At 36.1% G+C, this 19728-nt stretch overlaps 2 protein-coding genes across 6 annotated transcripts in view; one reads left to right on the top strand and one right to left on the bottom strand.

Annotated features, from left to right (window-relative positions):
- The window catches only part of CEP126 (centrosomal protein 126), a 38745-nt gene extending 35444 nt beyond the window's left edge, over positions 1-3301 (bottom strand). The window contains exons 1-2 of one of the 4 annotated variants that reach the window (XM_048295499.1): positions 3153-3301; positions 2103-2228 (exon numbers count right to left, since the gene is read on the bottom strand). In XM_048295499.1, the coding sequence (XP_048151456.1) occupies positions 2103-2228; positions 3153-3247 (221 nt within the window). In that variant the 5' untranslated portion in view covers positions 3248-3301. Of the gene's footprint in view, positions 1-2102; positions 2401-3152 lie in introns of those variants that run through there. The other 3 variants (XM_048295498.1, XM_048295500.1, XM_048295501.1) reach the window with 3 other exon arrangements.
- Positions 3302-6433: 3132 nt separating this feature from the next.
- Positions 6434-19374, top strand: ANGPTL5 (angiopoietin like 5). Of its 2 annotated transcripts, none has more exons than XM_048295909.1 (8): positions 6434-6920; positions 8641-8788; positions 9771-9895; positions 10275-10368; positions 11296-11396; positions 15679-15799; positions 16834-17019; positions 18153-19374. In XM_048295909.1, exons 1-8 carry the CDS (start codon positions 6819-6821, stop codon positions 18470-18472), a joined length of 1197 nt encoding a protein of 398 aa, XP_048151866.1. In that variant the 5' UTR covers positions 6434-6818; the 3' UTR covers positions 18473-19374. The 2 variants fall into 2 exon arrangements, with proteins under 2 accessions (XP_048151866.1, XP_048151867.1); XM_048295910.1 differs by having other exon boundaries at positions 6445-6920; positions 9792-9895.
- The last annotated feature ends 354 nt before the right edge of the window (positions 19375-19728 follow it).

The following is a 19728-nucleotide window of genomic DNA, read 5'->3' as shown; positions in this document are numbered from 1 at the left end:
TTTTATTGGTAAGGATGACCGAGCACTAACACAGATTGCCTTGAGAGGTTGTGGAGTGTCCATTCTTGGAGAAGCTCAAAAGCTAGTCCTGGGCAACCAGCTCTAAGTGGCCCTTCCTGAGTAGAGGTGTTTGACCAGATGACTTTAAAGGTCCCTTCAACCTCAACCATTCTGTGTGAAAGTTAGAGGTAGAAAATGGACAGTCACACTTCACAGTGCACTCATTCCTACTCTCCATATAAAAATTACAAAAGATACAATTTCTTTTTTGAAATCATACACCAGCAGTGCCAAGAATAACTCCTAACACATGCCTGTAATCCCTGGCAGGGATAACTTTGGGTGCTGCCAGGTGAGAATGTGGAGCTTAAGAAAGTCATACTACCTTTGAGAAACCCTCATCATATCTAACACCTTTCCATGCGTACGAAAGCTAATGGAACTTGGCTCATATACAGATTTGAGACACGATCTGATGGTTGATCAATCAATTCCTACCTGCATAACTGTCAGGAAAAAAATATTCAGATTCAAGGAACTTTATTTTCAAATTACTTTCCTGCACACATGCAGTGACCCTTAATTTTTAATTATATGTCACAGCTTAAAACATTGTATGCACTTACTACCTTTCCAACACGAGACAACTTACTCCTTTTCAGTTACCACAGATTTCCATTTTAACTGCTTCTTGTGCTAATAATTATGCCATTCTCAATTATCAACAATTGAAACAACTTCATTTTATGAACACCATACCTAAATTTTTAAGTGGCTCACCTGAGTAACTTGGATTTATACTGTGTTTCTTAAGGCTGCAATGAAATACATATGGAAATGTATTTATGCATCCATGAGTACTACTTTAACTACACCAGTCTGTCAAAAATATGCAGGCTGTCTGGTATTTGCTTTTACATTAGAGTATAATATTTCAAGACCAGTAATACAATAAACAGTGTTCATCTGAGATGCGTAGCATTACAGTGGTTCTGTTCCAGAAAATGAAATTAGGTATTTAATTTTTCAACTGAGACTCAGTTTATTATCTGCAAAGGTTGTGGGTTGCACTCTGTCTTTAATCACTCGCAGGTGGTTATACTTCCTCTTCCATTTTTCTTTATATTTCAAAACATAAATTGACAGCACATGCTGTCAGGCTAAAATGGCAATATAAACAATATATACCACCTCTCTTATGAGTTACAAACGTATGTTAATAAATAAACATTGTACAACAGAAGTCATCTAAAAGGGAAACTGTGGGGCATGAGCATTAATGAGGTAACAAGAGGCAGAGGAAGCTGTTCTGAGGCTGGGGGCTTGCAAGGAGGAACCCATCTGCCTCTACAGTACACACAGCTGAGCCCCGTCTGTGTGAGCACCATCTCAGCGCAAGGGAAAAGACCTCTATGCCCATTAAACTACTTACAGCACTTCACTGAGACATTTCAGTGCATAATTTACTTAATCCATTTGTCACAGAATACTTCATGGCTTTACATTCTCATGTGTGCAGAAAGACAGACTATGCAAAGCTCTGTTTAAAATGTCAGTACAAAATAACTTTATTATAAATATAATCCTGTACAAGAAAGATGTTGCTTTGTGTTTATTGGGAAGTGGGAGCACAAAGCCTCGGCACGAAGGGGAGGCTGTGCAGCTGTTATGCCAAGCAGACAGAAAAGCACACACTTCAGAAGGCAACTGCCTGCCTGCTGGCCCACGCTGTGCAGATGAGTGCATTTTTCATACATCCATTGAAGCTAATAAAACCCAGAACACTAGAAATGCAGATCAGAGCCTTAACATGAAAGTGCTACTTACCTTTTAGTTGACATATGACTACAGTGAGTTTCCAAAAACTAGTGAGTAAAACAGAATATTGCTCTTATTATATTTTATTTGTCCTATAGCAAGAAACTAAATCGGTGAAACTGTTTAGCTTAGATTCCTCTAGGCCAAAGCAGTGAGCTATTTATCAAAGTGAACATGAAAATACTAGAGATATATTGAGCTGTTTCAAGGTTTTGACTCTTTTTGCTTCGGTTTTCTTTCCTTTTTTTTACAATCCTCCACTTAAAGGAACCCTAGTTACTTGCCTTCTTCTTCTGTTTGTCTCCACCAAATATTTCATTGCCTTGCTCCGACGTAATTTTTGATCCTCTTTCAATGCCCGACGTTCTTCTTCCAAATCCTGTTCAAAATGAAACATTAAATCTCTACCCCTAAGATTGTGTTAAGGACAACAGAAACTGGATCGAACTGCTCATTAAAAGATACAATAGCCTGTTATATTGATTGATCTTATATAGAGTAGGTTCCATAATTGTATGTTACAGTCATAACAAACTTTATGATCATCCAGAAAAAAAATGTAAATGCATTTTACTTTTTAAAGGGATTTTAGAAGATCAATATTGATTGATCTTATATAGAGTAGGTTCCATAATTGTATGTTACAGTCATAACAAACTTTATGCTCATCCAGAAAAAAGATGTAAATGCATTTTACTTTTTAAAGGGATTTTAGAAGAGGCTTTGCACTCATCTTCCATGATACCGCCAGCTGAAAAATCCCATCTTTATTAATGTCCATTTGAAGAGACATTTTGTGTAGTTATCTAAACCTCTGACATAAGGATGCAGGTATGACAGGGAAAATGTTAAATGGAAACCCCCCCCCCCTCCACCCCCCACCCCAAAGGATTAGTTATTCACACTGAAATTGATTAACATCACTAAATAAAAGCTCTCCATACAGCCGGATCAGTCCTGATTCACGCCAGTAATTATTTAAGTAGCAGCGTGCAGGCAGATCTTGTTTGTGTCAGTAGCTCTTACTACTAAAATCCAAAAAAAAAAGAACCCCCAAGTTAAGATGGAAAACACTATTCCTAATGGCATAATCTCCTAGAAGAAGGAAAACAAGAAAACTCCGAAGTTGCTTGAGAAGACAACTTTCCCACGGCACTTTGAAACCCACAATGTTCAAGTTTTAATCTGAAGACACCCCTGAGGCGGTCCCTGACCGCGGGGCAGGGCGGGGGCTGGGACACGGCTGCCCTGGCCCGCCGCCGCCCCACACGGGTCCCCCGCAGCCCCGAGAAACGCCGGGCCCCGGCGGTAAGAGACCGCCTCAGGAAGGATACACAGGGACGCTCCGCCGCCCTCCCGCGCGGTGCTGCGGGGCCCCGGGGAGCTGCTGGCCCCGCGCCGCCCCGCCGGCCTTCCCGCCGGGCTCCATCCAGCGCCCGGTTCAGCGCCAGGCCCGCACCGCCGCCAGCGCCGGGTCCCGCCGCGATGCCCGGCGCGTCCTGCACGGCCTCGTAGCAACCGGCGACGCCGCTTCCGTCGCAACGGGGCGGGGCCGCGGCGCTGGGGCAGCGGCGCTGGGGGGGAGAGGGTTTGGCTGGCTCAGCATTCGATGGCTCCGAGGCGGGCGCAGGGGACAGGGCGGGCCGGGACCCGCCCCACCAGGCAGGTCCTTGCCGGTGCCCGTGCCAGGGTGGGAGCCGCTCGTGGGAATCGCTGCGCGCTCTCCGCACCGTCCCGTCTCGTCAGGGGCAGCGGTGCCGGACACAGTGCCAGGGACGGTGCTTGGCTCTCACTGGGCTTTCCATCCTCTGCAGCGCTGTAAACCGCGGGATAACCTTTAGAAGCCGCAGACACACCCGGTATCCGAGCGAACGCGTTCTCGTGGGCAAACACCGCCCCGACCCTGCGTGCGGGTTTGCAGAGCTCTGCGGGTGCCTCTTAGGCCTGTTGAAGACTTGAAGTTAACACCATAAACTTTTTTTTTTTAACGGCAGGGTGCAGAAATCACAACAACAACAAACAACAAAAAAATTAAATTGTATAAAATATTATAGAAAAATATTTTAAAAGTCCATAAATATAGTTACACAAAGTAATAAAAAATACCAAAAAACAAAACAACCAAAAAACTCCCACTTTGTTCATAAAACTGCGAAACTGTTTTTTTTTTTTTTCCCCTTTTTTAGGCAAAGCAGAGTGTGTTGTCTTGGGATATTGCCCTGCCTTGCATGAGCTGTCAGCAACAGGCTAAATGCCTTGGTGCTTTCCTGGCAAGACATTTCTTGGCTGGTGTATTTGAGCTTAAACCAATTCTCTTTTTTTTTTCTTCAGTGTGCAGCTGTTCTATGTCTTTGACTAGGAAGGTAAAAATAGTACTCTGCGTTTGTGAAATACTTTTCTCCACAGACCCCTCCCCATATTTGTAGCACAGTTTGTGAAGTGGGTGTTGTTATTATATTATATATATATATATAATATTTTATATATATATATATATAATATAATATATATATTTGGCAATATATATATATATTGCCAAATGTGCGTAATATTTGTAGTATCCCAGTTACTGCAGTTGACAAGATGACCCTAAAATGGAGGTCTTTCAGCTCTAGTTCAGAATACCAACCCCAAATTCACCACTTTTTTGCCTCATCTGCTCTGTTGTGTTGCAAAATGTAGAAAAGTGGTTGTCACTTTACCGCTGTGTGATTTTCAACTCACACACACATTTAAAATCACAGTTTGCCTGATAAAATGCATTGTTTCATTTAGGATGCAGTAGAAGGCTTTAGCAGGATGTAGAGCTGAGTCACCCAAGCAGAACTGAAGCAGAGCTGGGAAACTGCAGAATTTGGGCCCATGTCAAACCTCGGAAGACTGAAGTTCGTGGTCAACTCATGCAGAATTTGAGCTTCCTTAGATTTACTGAAAATTTTGATCTAATAAAGCACAACTTGCAGCTTCACGTTAAGATACCTTCTGAGATTTAGAACTAAGAATAGAGTTTATATATCTTCTGTCTTTCCCTTGTTTACTTTTTATTGAGTCTTCATAGTCCTCCTTTACGGTTATTGGATAATCCCTCCTCATGAGTAACCTCACATCTTTCAGACTGTGGGACAAGAAGGTGACAAGCTGAGGGCCATGTAATTCAGAAGTGTATGATTATTCTGGGACAGCAAGAAAAGTAGTCTTAAGTAGTTACAAAATGGAAGGTCCTGCTCTGGCAGCTGGTTTGAAAGAAGCTATATAAATGTTACTGTGGGCTAGGCACTGATATTCCAGTGAAGGATAAAGATCAGCTCTTAAAACTTTGTGGGATGGATTCTGAATTTATTACAAGTTTTATTTGAAGGCTGGAGCATAGCTGTGCTGCTGCAGATATACATTTTTCTTTCCTTCTTGTTCCAGTGGAGGATTAACCTGCTAATCTTGTGTAGTTTTCCTCTAAGCTGTGTAGGCAACTGCATTGGAGAAGAAGTTCAGTTAATGTTCTGACTATTTTAACCATTCCTTCCTGAAATTTGTCACCTCTGCCTATTTGTGTACATAGAAAGAGGAAGAAAAACTGTGTGTTTGCCCTTAATGTGATATGTAGATAGCCATGAAAATCTTTTCATCTTCTCCTTGAGACTGAACTATGGATCACAACATGCATCTTCTTGAGAGAGCATCAGCTGATGCACTTATTAAACCCTAGTAAGTCTCATATTGGAAAGCTATGATGTGCCATGTGGTACTTTGGAACTAATTGAAAATTTTGATTTTGAGAGATACAGAAGAGCCCAAGTTGCTCAGAGTTTCGCAGCCAGTTGATTATGCTCCTCTCAGGTGCAGGTGCTTAGTACCAATTAGCTATTTATTTTTAAAGAAAACATTGTCTCAAAAGTGTATTAATCCCCACTCCTGACAAATGTTGGTTACTCCCAACAAATCTTAGTAGCAAAAGCTGTTTCCAATGTATTCCAGCTTTAGATAGAGGTGTAGATGAACCACATTATCAAGACGAATTTGGAACATTGTCTCGTTGTACCAGTGTAAGGTGCAGTTGAACAGTGTATTCTGAAGCTCCTTTAGACAGTGTATTTCCCAGTGGTACATTGGAAGCTGAGGTTTCATTTATTCATCCAGATCACAAGCAATTTAAATGCTCTAATATGTCTAATTGTCTAAACCTGTTGGAACTTTGTGAACTTTTTTTTTCTTGTTAGACTATCAGATCCAGTTTTTAAGATACAAAAATAGTGGACTTGAGTGTGTGAAAACTGTAAGTGCCTCATAGTTTTAATTAAGCTTCTGTGGACTAAATTTCATTTTCTTCTTTTTCATGCCATTCTCTTGTACTTTGACTTTATTCAGGGATAAAAATCATTGCACTGAATGATTGTCTCAGTACCTGTGTTACAACAGGTGGGCTACCAGTGAGACCAAAATACTGCTATTATCCTCCTGGTAAAAGATTTTCTATGTAATACAAAGTACTAATTTAAAATAATTTTTTTTCAGTTTTCTATTTTGAACTTACTTTGATGATATATTCCAAAATTGCCTCCACAGCCTGTTGTAGTGCACTACCTTGGCAACAATACAGACACCTTAATTTTAAGGATAAAAATCTTTGTAAAAATTTGAAAACATCAAGTAATACTAGTTTTCTTTCAAGTAGCCCAGGCCCCTCATACCAAATATAGATAAATGCTCAAAAATAGCATCTAAGAGAATCTGTCAGAGTTTACCACAATGAAAATATATATATGTTTGATGTGTCATATAAAGGCGATAAGCAGTAATTTCCCTCAGGATGCAAAGAGTAGTATACAAAATCTACTGGGCAGTTGAAATGTGGTTTATTAAATCCAGGCAGTAAAGGAGTGATGTGTTGGCTGCCCTTTGTGCTGTAGACATTCCCAAATAGTTAGATCAGGCCTTCATAGTGTACAATTCTTTCCACAGAAATTTGAAACCTATTAAAACATTTGCATTTCTTCAAGTAAAAGATGAATCGCCACTTTAGGGTAACTTCATTGATTTGTCTTAATATTTTTTTGTTCAGTTTAGGAGAGACTGTCATAAATACTGGCAAACCTTGTTCACCTAAGGTAAGACTTTCAATTACTTTGTTTAGATAAGATAATGAATGTAACTGACAGATTTCTCAGAAAAGTGACAGATGTTTTAAAAATGTGGATTGCCTTATTCAAGATAGATATGAAAATACAGAAGAATCAGGTATTTTCAGACAGAGAAAAGAAACTACACTGAAATTGTAGGAATTCAGTACATTAGAACATTTTTGTGTTAATGTCCTTTATCACAGCTCAGTTTTTAGGTCATATTTTTAATCTCATCTGCATGCCTGTAAATGCAGTGTAACTGTTGGTTTTGGCAGAGACAGTTTTTGCTTGAATTGCTGAGATCAGACTTAATTGCTTGTTTCATGTCAGCTTTTGTTAAAGATAAATATTGATTAAAATATTTGCTTGACAGTATTTAATTGAACATCTGGTGAGTAGCTGTGATAGCCCTGGAACAAACCATACTTTCAAGTATTCTATTTATAAGTTTCAAGTGATCTGTTTATAAATCCTATATAATTTTTCTTCCTTTATTTTGTGCTTATTTCAAAATGTAAAAAACATATTCTTTTACTTCTTTACCATTCTCCAGGCACAAAATGCAATTATACTAGTAATTCAGAAACCCTTTGTTTTATAAAATCCCCTTGTTAACAGCTTTTTGAAATTTTTACTTTCACTTTTTAAGAGCAAAAATCCGGAAAAAAACCCTGTTCAGTGCTTGCTGGTGTAGTGCCAATACCAGAAAGAGAAAACTGGAACAAGAAAGAACAACTGTGTTGGAGACATATTCAAGTCTAAATAAGTTTTGGTTTTTGTTAAAATCTTGACATTTCTAAGGATCCTATTTACATTTGAAAACACAATGCATGAACATACTACAAGTGATTTGCTGAGATTATGAAATCATCGAAGACTCATATGAAAATATGTTGCTTAGTCTTTTGACAATGACACATATTTTGAGAATTACTTTTAGTAATTTCTTTAAGTGGTGATTCAGAGGCATTCCCTTATTTTATGTCCTATGGCACCATGGAAGAAAAACTATTAAATATGAAAATATAATTTAAAAATAACATTAATAGGTGTAACTACTTCTACTAATGCTATTACTGTTACTGTTTCAGATAATTGTGTGCCCATGAATACTGTACCTTTATTCTTTCCCCTATAAGTACACTTAAAATATTAATTTTTTTAATACTTAATTGGTCTGCAAATCTTCTCAGGACTGCTCGTATGCATAAGTTAAAAACTTATGCAAGTATTTCCCTGATCAGGGTCTAAATAATTAATTTAGGGGTTTTCAAGAGTAAAAGTATTTTGCTAATATCTGGTAAATCCAAAAGCCTGCTCCTTTCCGGTGAAAATAAGTTCCTTAGCATTTGAGATGTCTCTTGGGTGTGGTGATTCCTAAAATACAGGATTTGCAAGTTCTTGCCTCCAGTTTACAGTGCTCACAAGTAGAATACCTCACCAGAAATGGTGCTGGTACTTCTTTTAATTTATAGAGGTTATTCTCTACCTCTGACACTACCTTTTTCTTGTGAGGTATGACTAAGCAGAGAACACCTAATCGGTTTTGGTCTCAGCTCTGTCAATTATTTCTTGAAAAAGTTTAAAAAAACCCAGGTTTTGAAGGAAGGCCTGTAGAGCAATCTACCTCATTTTGACAGACCAAGCTATTTTATATATGCTTAATGTTCAATTTATTTCCCCCTCCATTGTGTTGGTACAACAGGACACAAGGAATGTTGGAGCTGTGGAAGAACCACTTCAGGCAGAAGAGAAAAATAAATCTGCAGATATTTCAAAACAAAAAGAACAATGCCTTGTTCCATGTGATGCTCAAGCTAAAATTTTACGAGGGGACAAACATTACATGTGCAGTATGTATTCATCAAGAATACTTTTAGTGATGAGCTATGCAGTGCCATGCTATGCAATCCTTTCCTGTGCTACGCTATGCTGTGCAAATTTACTTTTTAATCTTCTTGAGCACACGTGACAGCCTTGTGACCCTGCTGCCCAAACTGTGTATTGGTCAGAAAATTTGGGTTACCCTGTTTTTGGGGTGCAGCTGGTGTGACAACGTATAGTCATTGGTGAAGACAGGCAAACCCAAGCAGAAGCACAACCCACCCAGATCTGTTATCCTCTCAATGTCAGTATCTCTCTCCATTACAGAGGAAGAGGAGGATGTCTGTTCCTCATTTAAACATCATAGTGTTAAACATCATAGTGTGGGGGTGTAAAGTGGGAGGTAGTTAATTAGTTAGTTAGTTAGTCAGTTACATGGGAGTAAATGTGTACTTCAGCTTACCTTTTATAAAGGCTTACACAGGACATTCTCTATTCACTACCTTGATAAACTACACAGCAAATTATGCAATCAGCCTCAGAAAATAATTGTGTAAATTCTTGGTTTTCACATATGATTTTAAAATATGTATTTTTAATTATATGTCATTATGATGATGACGATGTTCATGATTTTTGAGCATCAGGGCAAAAACCAGGAGTAGTACAGTGAATGAGCAAATGTAAGGTGACAAGAAATCATATATATCTGTCTTTTATCATATGAATTTATATCACTGTGATATCCCTTAAGTGGTTGTCCACTTCGCCCAAGGATAAGATTATCTTCTTCAAAACGTGAGAAGAGCCATCACTTCTTAAGATGTCTTTACTGCAATCAGAAAGTCTGAAGTTTTTAGCACCTTTGGCTTTAATCTGTGGTCTCTGTATTATTTTCATTTCACTTTTAGGTGCCGTAAGGTAAAACATCTTCGGTATTCACTTAGATATCATAAATGAGTATGTTGTCATTCAGTCAAGAATATTTCTAGAGTTATTAAAAACAAGTAGATGAACATATTTCTTTTGAAGGAAATTTGCAGAATTCTCTTGCTGAATATGCCAGAAGTACAAAAAAACTGGTAAGAGACATGATGGATGATCAACAGTCTTCTTTGGATTACCTTTCTAATCAGGTACTTTTTTTCTTTATTATAAAGACTTGTACTTGTTATTTCTCACTGCAGGTGTTGTCTTTCTGAGGAGAAATAGGGCTCATTAAACCATTAAGTAGTGATTAAACCAGTAGGATTAGAGTGTCTATCACCAGTCCTTGTACCTCTGGTAGGGTGTGAGTCCCATTTCTATGAGGAGATATAAGCACCCCCTGTTTCACAACTTAGTGTCATACATGGCAGTAGGGACAGTGGAGGACTATTCTTTCACATTGGTACAAATTACTACACATCACAAAAATGAACTTCAGATTATGTTTACTAGGAGTCAAAAAAAAATCTTTAGAATGCAAAATTCCTCACTGCAATCTAATTAAAAATCTTTTATTTGAATTGGCAGGTAAATGAACTCATGAACAAACTTGTTCTTTTGAACACAGTAATTTTGAGAAAACATCTGGATCCACTTCCTTATAAAGCAGTTCAATCTCATGGTAAGTACTTTTCAGATACAGTCTTGGCACCTTCCCTTTTTATCTTTGTATCTTGAAAAGGAGCTAATTAAGGCAAAGGTAAGCAATTGTAACATTGACATTTATCCTGTGTTAGTAACATGTAAACTGTGGAAACTTAATGAACTGTTTAAAAATGTTCTCATAAATACTGCTTTAAATCATTTGCAACTGACAGCTCCAGGCATTCTATTTAGCACGCTGATTTTTATGTAAAATGCCAGCTGTGATTATCAGTAAGTGATCTGAGGCTGCTAAATGGCACGTTCTTTCACAATGAAATAAAGTGTGCTCTGCATCGGCAGCATCCTTATTCAAATGGGCTGGAAGTCACTTACACACTGGACAGTTAGTCTTCTTTTAAGTGTCCATCCAAACAAAAGGAAATATGACCTCTAAGCAGTCATGCTGGCTGTGGAAACTGCTTCTCTGAGTATGTTGAACATGTACCTGGCTTAACACTTAGAGGTAAATGGTTTTTCATGTATACATTATGATGGCAAGGCTTTTACAAGTATAAATACAAATATTTGTAGGAAAAAGACTTCATTTCCCAGATAATATTTCTTTTTCACAGTACTGGTGTTATAAATAAAATAATGAAAAAAAATCTGTAAGGTGACCAGATACATAATCTTTAATTTCCTGTAGATATGTATCATATCTATTAAGATTAGGAATAACTTTGTCTGTACAGTGTCATTTATACTTAGGATCTTAATGGTGTTTAGAGAATTTTATTTTACGAGATAAATTCATGACAAAGCATGATTTTAAAGTTTGCATGAGAAGAAAATGATATTTTACATAATTCATATGTCACCAAGAAAAGTAATATTCCTGTGCTTAATCTGTATTTTTTAAAACATATTTTGCTAAAGAACTTCCTTGAATACCTTTTGTCTCTAGGTTTGGACTGCACTCATATTAAAGATACTGTTGGTTCAGTTTCAAAAACTCCAAGTGGTCTGTACATTATCCACCCAGAAGGATCAAATTATCCTTTTGAGGTAATTTATTATTATATATATTATTATTGAGGTATTTATTGTTATAGTCACAACTTGCTTGAGGATATGCATTTAGAATATTTTTAATAGATTTAAAGTGTTTTCCATGACAATTTCTCAACAGATGAATAAAAAAATGTATTAAATCATGTGCATGTGTCTACTATTACTGTAATTTTGAAAAGTTTCCTGTTTTCTACAAGGAAATTTAATATCTGTCATAAGAGCCCTTACTGTCGGTTTTCATATGCAGTGAAAAATACCAAGGAGGAAAACCCAAGGTGTTTCTCTTTTGGATATTTGGAGAAGTGCTGTTTTCTGTTACAGGGACGGAAAACAGAAGAGCAATTGACTGATCCATTTGGCTTTTAATATGGGACTTTCAGATTTTGAATTATTCTGCTGTATAACATTGCCTTCTCTTGTGATGGGACTCTGCTGATGCAGTGTCATCCAAGTGGAGGCGCAGATGTGTCTTGGTTTGAGGAGCAGGTGCTTAGCTCTTGTCTGAGTATCATTATAACCCAGTCTTGAGGCACAGAGGCATCTAAAATTTTAGTTTTCCTATCCAGTTTGCAGTATTTATATTCCTAAAACGAGGATATATATTCCTAAAAAAACCTGCAACATCATGTTTCCTATCACTGCCTGCACTTTATGTAATTGCTCAGAGTAATAGTGCTCATCTAGAAGAGGAGAATTTTGGGTTAATTTTCTCAGACTCAAATATTCAGATCCATGCAAACATAAGGAATATTTTGTTTTTTGTGTTTATTTCCATTTCAGATTGTTCTATTTAGAGGCGGCCTTATGCATAGTGGAAAGGCAGATATGGCACTTTCAAACTTTCAACTTGGCAATACTTGTTGAGGTCATTATTTTTTTTAAGAAAAACAAGGAATTTAGGCCAACTAATAACTAGCAAAGTTTAATATCTAACTTTATAGTGTTCCTTTATAACAAAGGAAGGATGAATCCCTTTATCTCTAGCCAAGTGGAGCCCTTCAAAATGCTACAAAAAAGGAGCTCCAACTGGTTAAGAAAAGGTTTCAGAATTATGCTGGGACCACAAAAGAAAAAATGAACTTGATTCTGCAACCCCCAATAGAAAAACCTGTCATTGTCTCTATACAATTCAGTGAGCTCAAGAAAAAGGTCTGTAACTCCTCGGCAAGTTCCTTCCATGTAAAAGAAAGAGAAAGAAATGTCACAGTGTTCACAGAACAACCATATTTATAGTATGAACAAAAGGCTACCATAGCAAAAAATGCATCTGTTTCAGAATTTCTTCTGGATTGAGGGGGATTCTAGAAACACAAAAGAAAAATCATAGTAGTTTGATTAAAAGAACAAGGTAACAATAAATAATGAGAAGAATGTCTGCAGTCATTTCTTGTCTGGTAGATGTTGCACAGAACTTAAAAGACAGAGCCAAAAAAGTCTCAGAGAAAAATATCTAAAATATGTGTTCCATAAAGAATGTTATTTTAAGGAATACTGTTTAATGTGAATTCTTCCATGTGTGGAAGTATAAAAAGAGTACAAGAGAAATGATAGATGGACAAAAATATCAAGATACTAAAATATAAAGAAGAAATTATAAAGCATCTTCTAGAGGCTAATAGCCAAGAGTTCTAAATATTCTGCAGACCAGCAAAATAAGAAAAAATACAGAGGCAGAAAACCATAATAAGAAACTAAAAAACAGGAAACAAAGCCAGCACAAAGTAATTTATTTCAATGAAGATCTTTTCAGCAATAAGATGTCTTTTTATGCAATAGAACCTAAATCAAAATGTGTTTAGAATAATTTGCATAAAGGTATCAGTTAAATGAAAACTATTTAGACAACGTGATCCTATTCTTATTTCTCATGTTTAATACCTCATGTTTCTGAAAATGAGTATAGATTTTGATGCGTAACTGGAGGTAATTGAACTCCCAATTCCAGGAGCAATAAGAATATCAAGCTTTAGTGGTAGTGGCAGGTTTCTGTCACTTCAGAAAATTACTCCAAAGTAGGCTTTTGAGTATTTAATCATGAGGTGATTAAAACCAATTTCACTTTTGGAAAACTAAATCATGACCAATTTCTGATACATTTTTTCAATTAGTAAATGTAGATCAATGATATTTCTAAGTTGGATCAGATAAACTAAACAGTTGTTTAGAATATATACTCTTATACACACTGCAGGTGGAAAGGGAAGAAATATTCAGCAGAACCATCCTCCTTCTCATTTAATTTAAATTGTACTTGGCACAATCATGCCCTTCACACCTTTCATGATATGAGACATAGAGCAAACTGTAAAGCAGATTAACGATTATAAGTCTTTACAATTGCAACATTTCCATAAGGAATTAAGAAAACTACACAGCTATAACTGTATTTTTCTGTATCTATTTAATATTTTTATTTAGTTGGTGTATGTATTGGTGCTGTATCTAACTGGCTGATGACCTCTCATGTAGAACCAAATCTGTGAATTATCAACACTCACACTGATTTATATTGGACTGAAGATTGATGTTGTGACCAAATGGGCTCCTCGTAGTATTTCTGACTCATAGTCAGAGGAGTAGCCAAGCATGCAGTCGTCTTCTCAAGACAGTGGATGAGGCAACGGGATTATTTTGAATGAGGTTTAGGTATTTTCATCTAAATACTCATTTTGGAATCTTCTATATTTCTTCTTATTCCAGTTCTATCCTCCTTGTTGTGACTGAAATAAGCTTGTGATTCTCCAGGGAATAAGGGTCACAATTGTTTTTCATGCACGTGAACCTTATTATGATTCATTTAGTATTTGTTTGCAAGGATTGCCCAAAGTATCTTGAAGATCCAAGATTCCTCAGCTTGTATGAGATCAAATTACAGCTCTGTCCTGTTGCTTTCTTGTCGTTCATCGAGAAGACTTTGTTAAGTCACAGAGGCTCTGACTACAACATTGATGTTTTCCTGCCAAGGAGCAAGTCTGGTTTCCTGAAAAATATCTGGCTACTACAGGCAATGGGGATGCAACATATAATGCTCAGCCTGCAACAAAATTTTTTGAGGGTTAAACTGACTTACACCTAGTTTCCACTTTTATTAGCTGGCTAAGACTGCAAATCTCTTTTCTGAAACATGTTTCATTTTGTACATTTCCTGTAACGTCAAAAAAAATGTCTTACTTTACTCCATCACTTGTGCATCCACTTAATGTTATGGCAGCTAAAATTATATTCTGAACTTACTTTTGTTTCCACAAGAAGCTGTAAGCATTTTCTAGGTTAATTCTCCTCAAATTAGACACATTTGGAGGCAAAAATAAGCCTCTGTTTTTAAACACTAATTATGCATGCCATCCCTTAGAACTACTTTGAATAGATTAGGTAGTACAGTGTCTAAATGTGCAATATAATATTTCTACATTAGATTCCCAGACTTTATAATCCCAGTTAGAACTGGTCAAGATTTGGCACAGGGGACATACTTAGGAAAGTCAATTACATGTCTTAAGTTTGGTGGGCTGAGGAGAAAACATGCCACATAATGTGATATTCCAAAGCAGAGCAGATGGCAGCTGGACCACTGCCATTTGACATACTGTTGGGCACAAATTTTAGCAAAGACTCATAAAGACTCATAAATCTGAGAGTTGATCTGAGAGTATTCAGTGGTACTGCTCAGTTGCAGGCAGTTATACGTTCACATTGGGACTTCCCTGGATTGGGGCCACTTCTTATGTAGAGGTTTTTGCTGCTGCAAATTATTGTTATTGCTGGGTTATTGCTATCACTGTTTTCCATTTCCTCACCCTTATTAAAGGCTCTAAATTTCCCAGGCACCACAAACACAGTATTCTCTGGAAGAAGGCATGATGGTGAGGGAGAACATATAAGAAGTTGTGTCTATTTTGCTTTGCTGAAATAAAAGTTTATTCAGTGTTGCTGCCTGTATTGATGATATTTTGCCTGATTAATACATGACATTGCAAGTTGCTTCCCTTTCATGCTATGAATGTTACAGTGACATTTATCAAAGCTTACTTATTATGTGTTATGAACAGAAATACACAGCCGTTTCTACTGGTTGAAGAAATATCCAAATCAAACAGTTCAACAGGAATATGTAAGAAAATAATGCAGCTTCATTTTTTTATTTTCTTAGAGCTCTTTTTAAAGATACTTGAAAAGTATGTTACTTAGCAAAATTCTGAATAGTCCACCTTTATTTAATTGTTTTCTTCATAAAAGCTGTTTCAAGAATGCTTAATCATATCTATGTCTATTTTAGGTTTTGTGTGACATGGATTTTCGAGGAGGTGGATGGACTGTTGTTCAGAAAAGAACTGATGGAATCGTTCAGTTTCAGAGAACATGGTCTGAATATCTGGATGGATTTGGTGACCTTAATGGTATCAATTTTAAATACTCTAAAGTGCTTTGGAACAAACATTACTCCTGCTTTTATGTGAGCTACATTCCACTAAATTGTGTGGTAGTTTTAGTAGTATAAAGTTCTTGTTTCTTAAAAGTTTTATTTTTGCTTATGGATTTTTTTTCATCTAGTCTGTTGTGTGATCTTCCCAATAATGACTGTTACCCCACTAGAGTCTTTAGCTATTGCAGTCTCACAAGAGTGTTTAAAATACTATCTTTTCTGCCTGAAATAATTTATAGATTATATTTCCTCTCCTTTCAGTTTTTAAAAAAAGTGCCTTTGTTGGTTTGAATTACATTTGCAAAATATTTCGTTGGAGCAGAGAAAAATCAATAGTATTTCACCATAGGGCATGCAAAATTATAAACAACAGAAATATTTCAGTAGCTAATACCAACACAACTGTGATATTAATTCTTTATTGCCACCTTTTGTTGTTAATCCCTCAAGTCTAAATCCATTTGCTTTTTCAGGAGTTTATCTGGTATTGCAATGGAAGCACACAGCTTTTCTGTACAAAAAGTGCAGCTCAAATGAGGCTACAAGTGTGATTTATGGAGGCAGCAAATCTTGAGAACAGGGCTTAAATTTCGAGAATAGGGTTTGCATTTTTTTTGCATTTCATAAAATGCTACCATTTATCATTTCTCAGTATCGCCCTTAAGAGTGCTACTGAATTCTGTTCATGCAAGTGGATCTTTAGCACAGCCAGGTTTTGTGGTCTTCTAAGATACATTGCAGATGAATATTTGAAATTGATCATCTGGACAATTTTCTAAAAAATTTCACAGAGAAAAAAAAGATGATGCATACATGGGAATTCTTTACATGGATTTCCTAAGGAAGTAGGAAGGATTACTCTGTTCCTTCATTAGTCTTTCAAAGGAATGTAAGCCTATCATGCAACTTTTATTACATTTGGTTCAGGAAGGAAAGGAAAAAACCAAGAAAATCACTTTTTCTGTTACAGTTTCCATTTCTAGACTATATATTATATTTCTCTTTAAGGAGAATTTTGGCTTGGACTGAGGAAGATTTTTGACATAGTAAATCAAAAAGCCACTCATTTCAGTCTTTATGTGGATTTGGAATCAGAAAATGACAAGCATGCCTATGCATCATATGATGGATTTTGGATAGAGGATGAAACATGTGCTTTTAAACTCCATTTGGGGCATTATTCAGGAAATGCTGGTAAGAGCTTCCATCTTTGATGTATTTAAAGGTTGTTGTTCCCTTTTTAATATGAAAAAATGCATTCAAAAGAACAATAATTAACTTCAAAATTTTATTTCTAGTGTGTTTTTCTCTGGTATATAATGAACACTTACGCAGATAAATTTTCAATAGTATGGTGATCAGTTATGCCAACATTAATCTTTACATAGCAGGAAATTGCTTTATCATTTCAATGTCTTTAATGGAATAATTGAATAAACACTCCTGTAATAATAATAATATAAAAAGGAATGGAAATATTTAAAATAAATAAGGGACTTTTTGGGTGTTAATGTTTATTTACCTAATGGTACAATTATTTAGATGCCCATTATCTTATCATAGATATGCTGATGTTAGTGTCAGTCTTCCTGATGATGCTTTGAAGAACTCAGAAGTGCCCAGATAGTCATGTACAAAGGATAGAGAAAGAAACTGAGTGAAATAAAGTTTGCCTACAGTGTGGAACAGTTGCTGGGTGATACATAGACAGAAATTAATTCCAGACCTGCCTTAATAGCATAAATATACTAAGCATGCAAGGATTTGCAATAAGTATTGCATCATGTCTTACTGCTTTTTTCCGTGTTATGCAAGAATTCTTATTATCAACAAAATAGTTACTCTCTAAAGGTATTTTTGAAAAACACTATTTCTTCAGTGAGTTCTTTAGTAAGACAGCAGAGCCAGTTATAATTGACCTTTATGTTTTAACAATTCCATCTTGTTTCATGACTCACTCTAGGGCTTTGGGAATGTTACTGGAAAATCTGAAGTTACAATCCTTTTTGTTTACTTTTGTCTTTTCTTCCTCTGTCTTTGAGAACAGAAGCCTTTACCTTCATAGCCAGCATGCATTGCTAAAAGCAACAAAAACATAAAGATTTTCATTGATTTTCAACTTCTTCCATTTTTCTCAGTATTTTATTCCTTTTTTTTCCCCTGCATCTTCAGCACTTTTACAGCTCATTATCTGGTCCTTTTGAACTGCTTTTGAAGACTTCTACTTTTCTAATAAATTCAGAGTAAAAATTTGTGAGGTGTGCATCAAGTAAGAAAGTTTCCCTGTAAATAACTTTTTATTGTTCTGTTTTATCTGTTTTACTTAGGTGATGCATTTAGAGGATATAGAAAAGAAGATAACCAAAATTCCATGCCTTTCAGTACTTCTGATGTTGATAATGATGGATGCAGGCCAGTGTGCACTATTAAAGGACAGCCTGTAAAGAGCTGCAGTAACTTCAGTGATAACACTGGATGGTGGTTCAACAAATGTGGCCTTGCAAATCTTAATGGTGTTCATCGCTATACAGGTAGATTTCTTGCAACTGGGATTCACTGGGATACATGGACAATGAACAAAAAACCAGTCAAAATTAAATCAGTTTCAATGAAAATTCGGAGAACCAATTTTCCATATTTCCATTAACATATGAAAATAGAAATATACTTCTTCTTGCAATTATGTGGAATGATGTATCATTACAGTCGTAAATACCTTTCATCTTCACTTGAGCATTCAGTCTTAAAACTTTATTAGATATTTCTATAATACAGTTACTCATTTTTATTATGAAATGTCAGTATTTATAGTGTTCCCGCTTGAGAAAGAAGGTCCTAAGAAGAACTGGGTTTTCAGAAAAAGGATTAAGCTGAGTATTTTTCAGCTTTTATTCAACTATCTCTTTGACAATCTCAGAACCAGCAGAAAAAATTATAAAAAGAAGTCTAATGCTGACTTTTGAATGTGCTTTTTCTATGCTCTCCTCATATCTAAATTGGCAAGAAATTTCAGCAAATTTTATTTGAAAAAACCATATGCCTGCCATTTTCATCATAATAGTTTGGAAAAATACTTGTTCTTCACCCTAAGTTAATTTTCCAGAATCAGCTCTTCTTTCTATATTCCTTATCAGGCAAGATAACAATTGTTTCAATGTATAAATAATGTTTTGTATACCATCAGGACCTGTTTTTTTATACAAGTAAGGTTGATAGTGACATTGAAGAACTACAACCAATTTTATATTTAATTTTCACAAAGTGTTCCATAATCCAGTTTTGACTCTACCATTGTCTATTTCACAATTCACTACAAATGAAAACTTTTTTTCAAAGAAAACTTACGCCTTTTCTTATAATTGCAATTTTAATTTTTGGATATATGGGCCTGATCTTATGTTTTTCATTCTTAGGGGCATTCACTTTGTGAAGGATCATGTGGTAATGTATAAAACCAACTTAAGTTGTATAAACAAATTTTAAACTAAGGATTGTAAAATCTTTGAATTTCTGTCAGTAAAAATAAAATGATATCAATAAAAATGTGAATGTTAGTACAGTAGTGTTTCTGGAACCTGGCAGCTAATCTGTAGCAGCTAGGCATGGTATTTCTCATCTTTGCTTCAGTTTCAGCAGACCAGCTCTGTAGTAGCATGTGGAATGAAAACAGTTAAAAACTCTACAAATTTCTTCTTTGCTGTTTTTTATTTTAACCAAGCATTAATACAGTGAGCAGAAACCATCATCAATTCAGAATCACCGCAGTTTAGGACTTCTTCCCAAAGATTTATGTAGTTATAGGAGGAAATTAAGCTTTTCATAGGATGTGTTTCAAGGTTAAGGGAGAGAAAACATTCCTCTTTTCATGTATGCTTGACTAGCCTTTAACAGTTGGAGGTAAAA

Source organism: Corvus hawaiiensis, chromosome 2, assembly GCF_020740725.1.
Source record: "Corvus hawaiiensis isolate bCorHaw1 chromosome 2, bCorHaw1.pri.cur, whole genome shotgun sequence".
Classification (NCBI taxonomy): Eukaryota; Metazoa; Chordata; class Aves; order Passeriformes; family Corvidae; genus Corvus; species Corvus hawaiiensis.
The sequence above is the reverse complement of the archived record's forward strand: the minus strand, read 5'-3'. Positions and strand labels throughout refer to the sequence as shown.

Bases quoted from the DNA above. Each gene is read 5' to 3' on its own strand.
- ANGPTL5 (XM_048295909.1), top strand. From the start codon at position 6,819: ATGAATCGCCACTTTAGGGTAACTTCATTGATTTGTCTTAATATTTTT. The intron at 8,789-9,770 runs GTATGTATTCAT...AAAAACAAGTAG, and splicing joins GGACAAACATTACATGTGCA to ATGAACATATTTCTTTTGAA. The intron at 15,800-16,833 runs GTATCAATTTTA...TTTCTCTTTAAG, and splicing joins TGGATTTGGTGACCTTAATG to GAGAATTTTGGCTTGGACTG.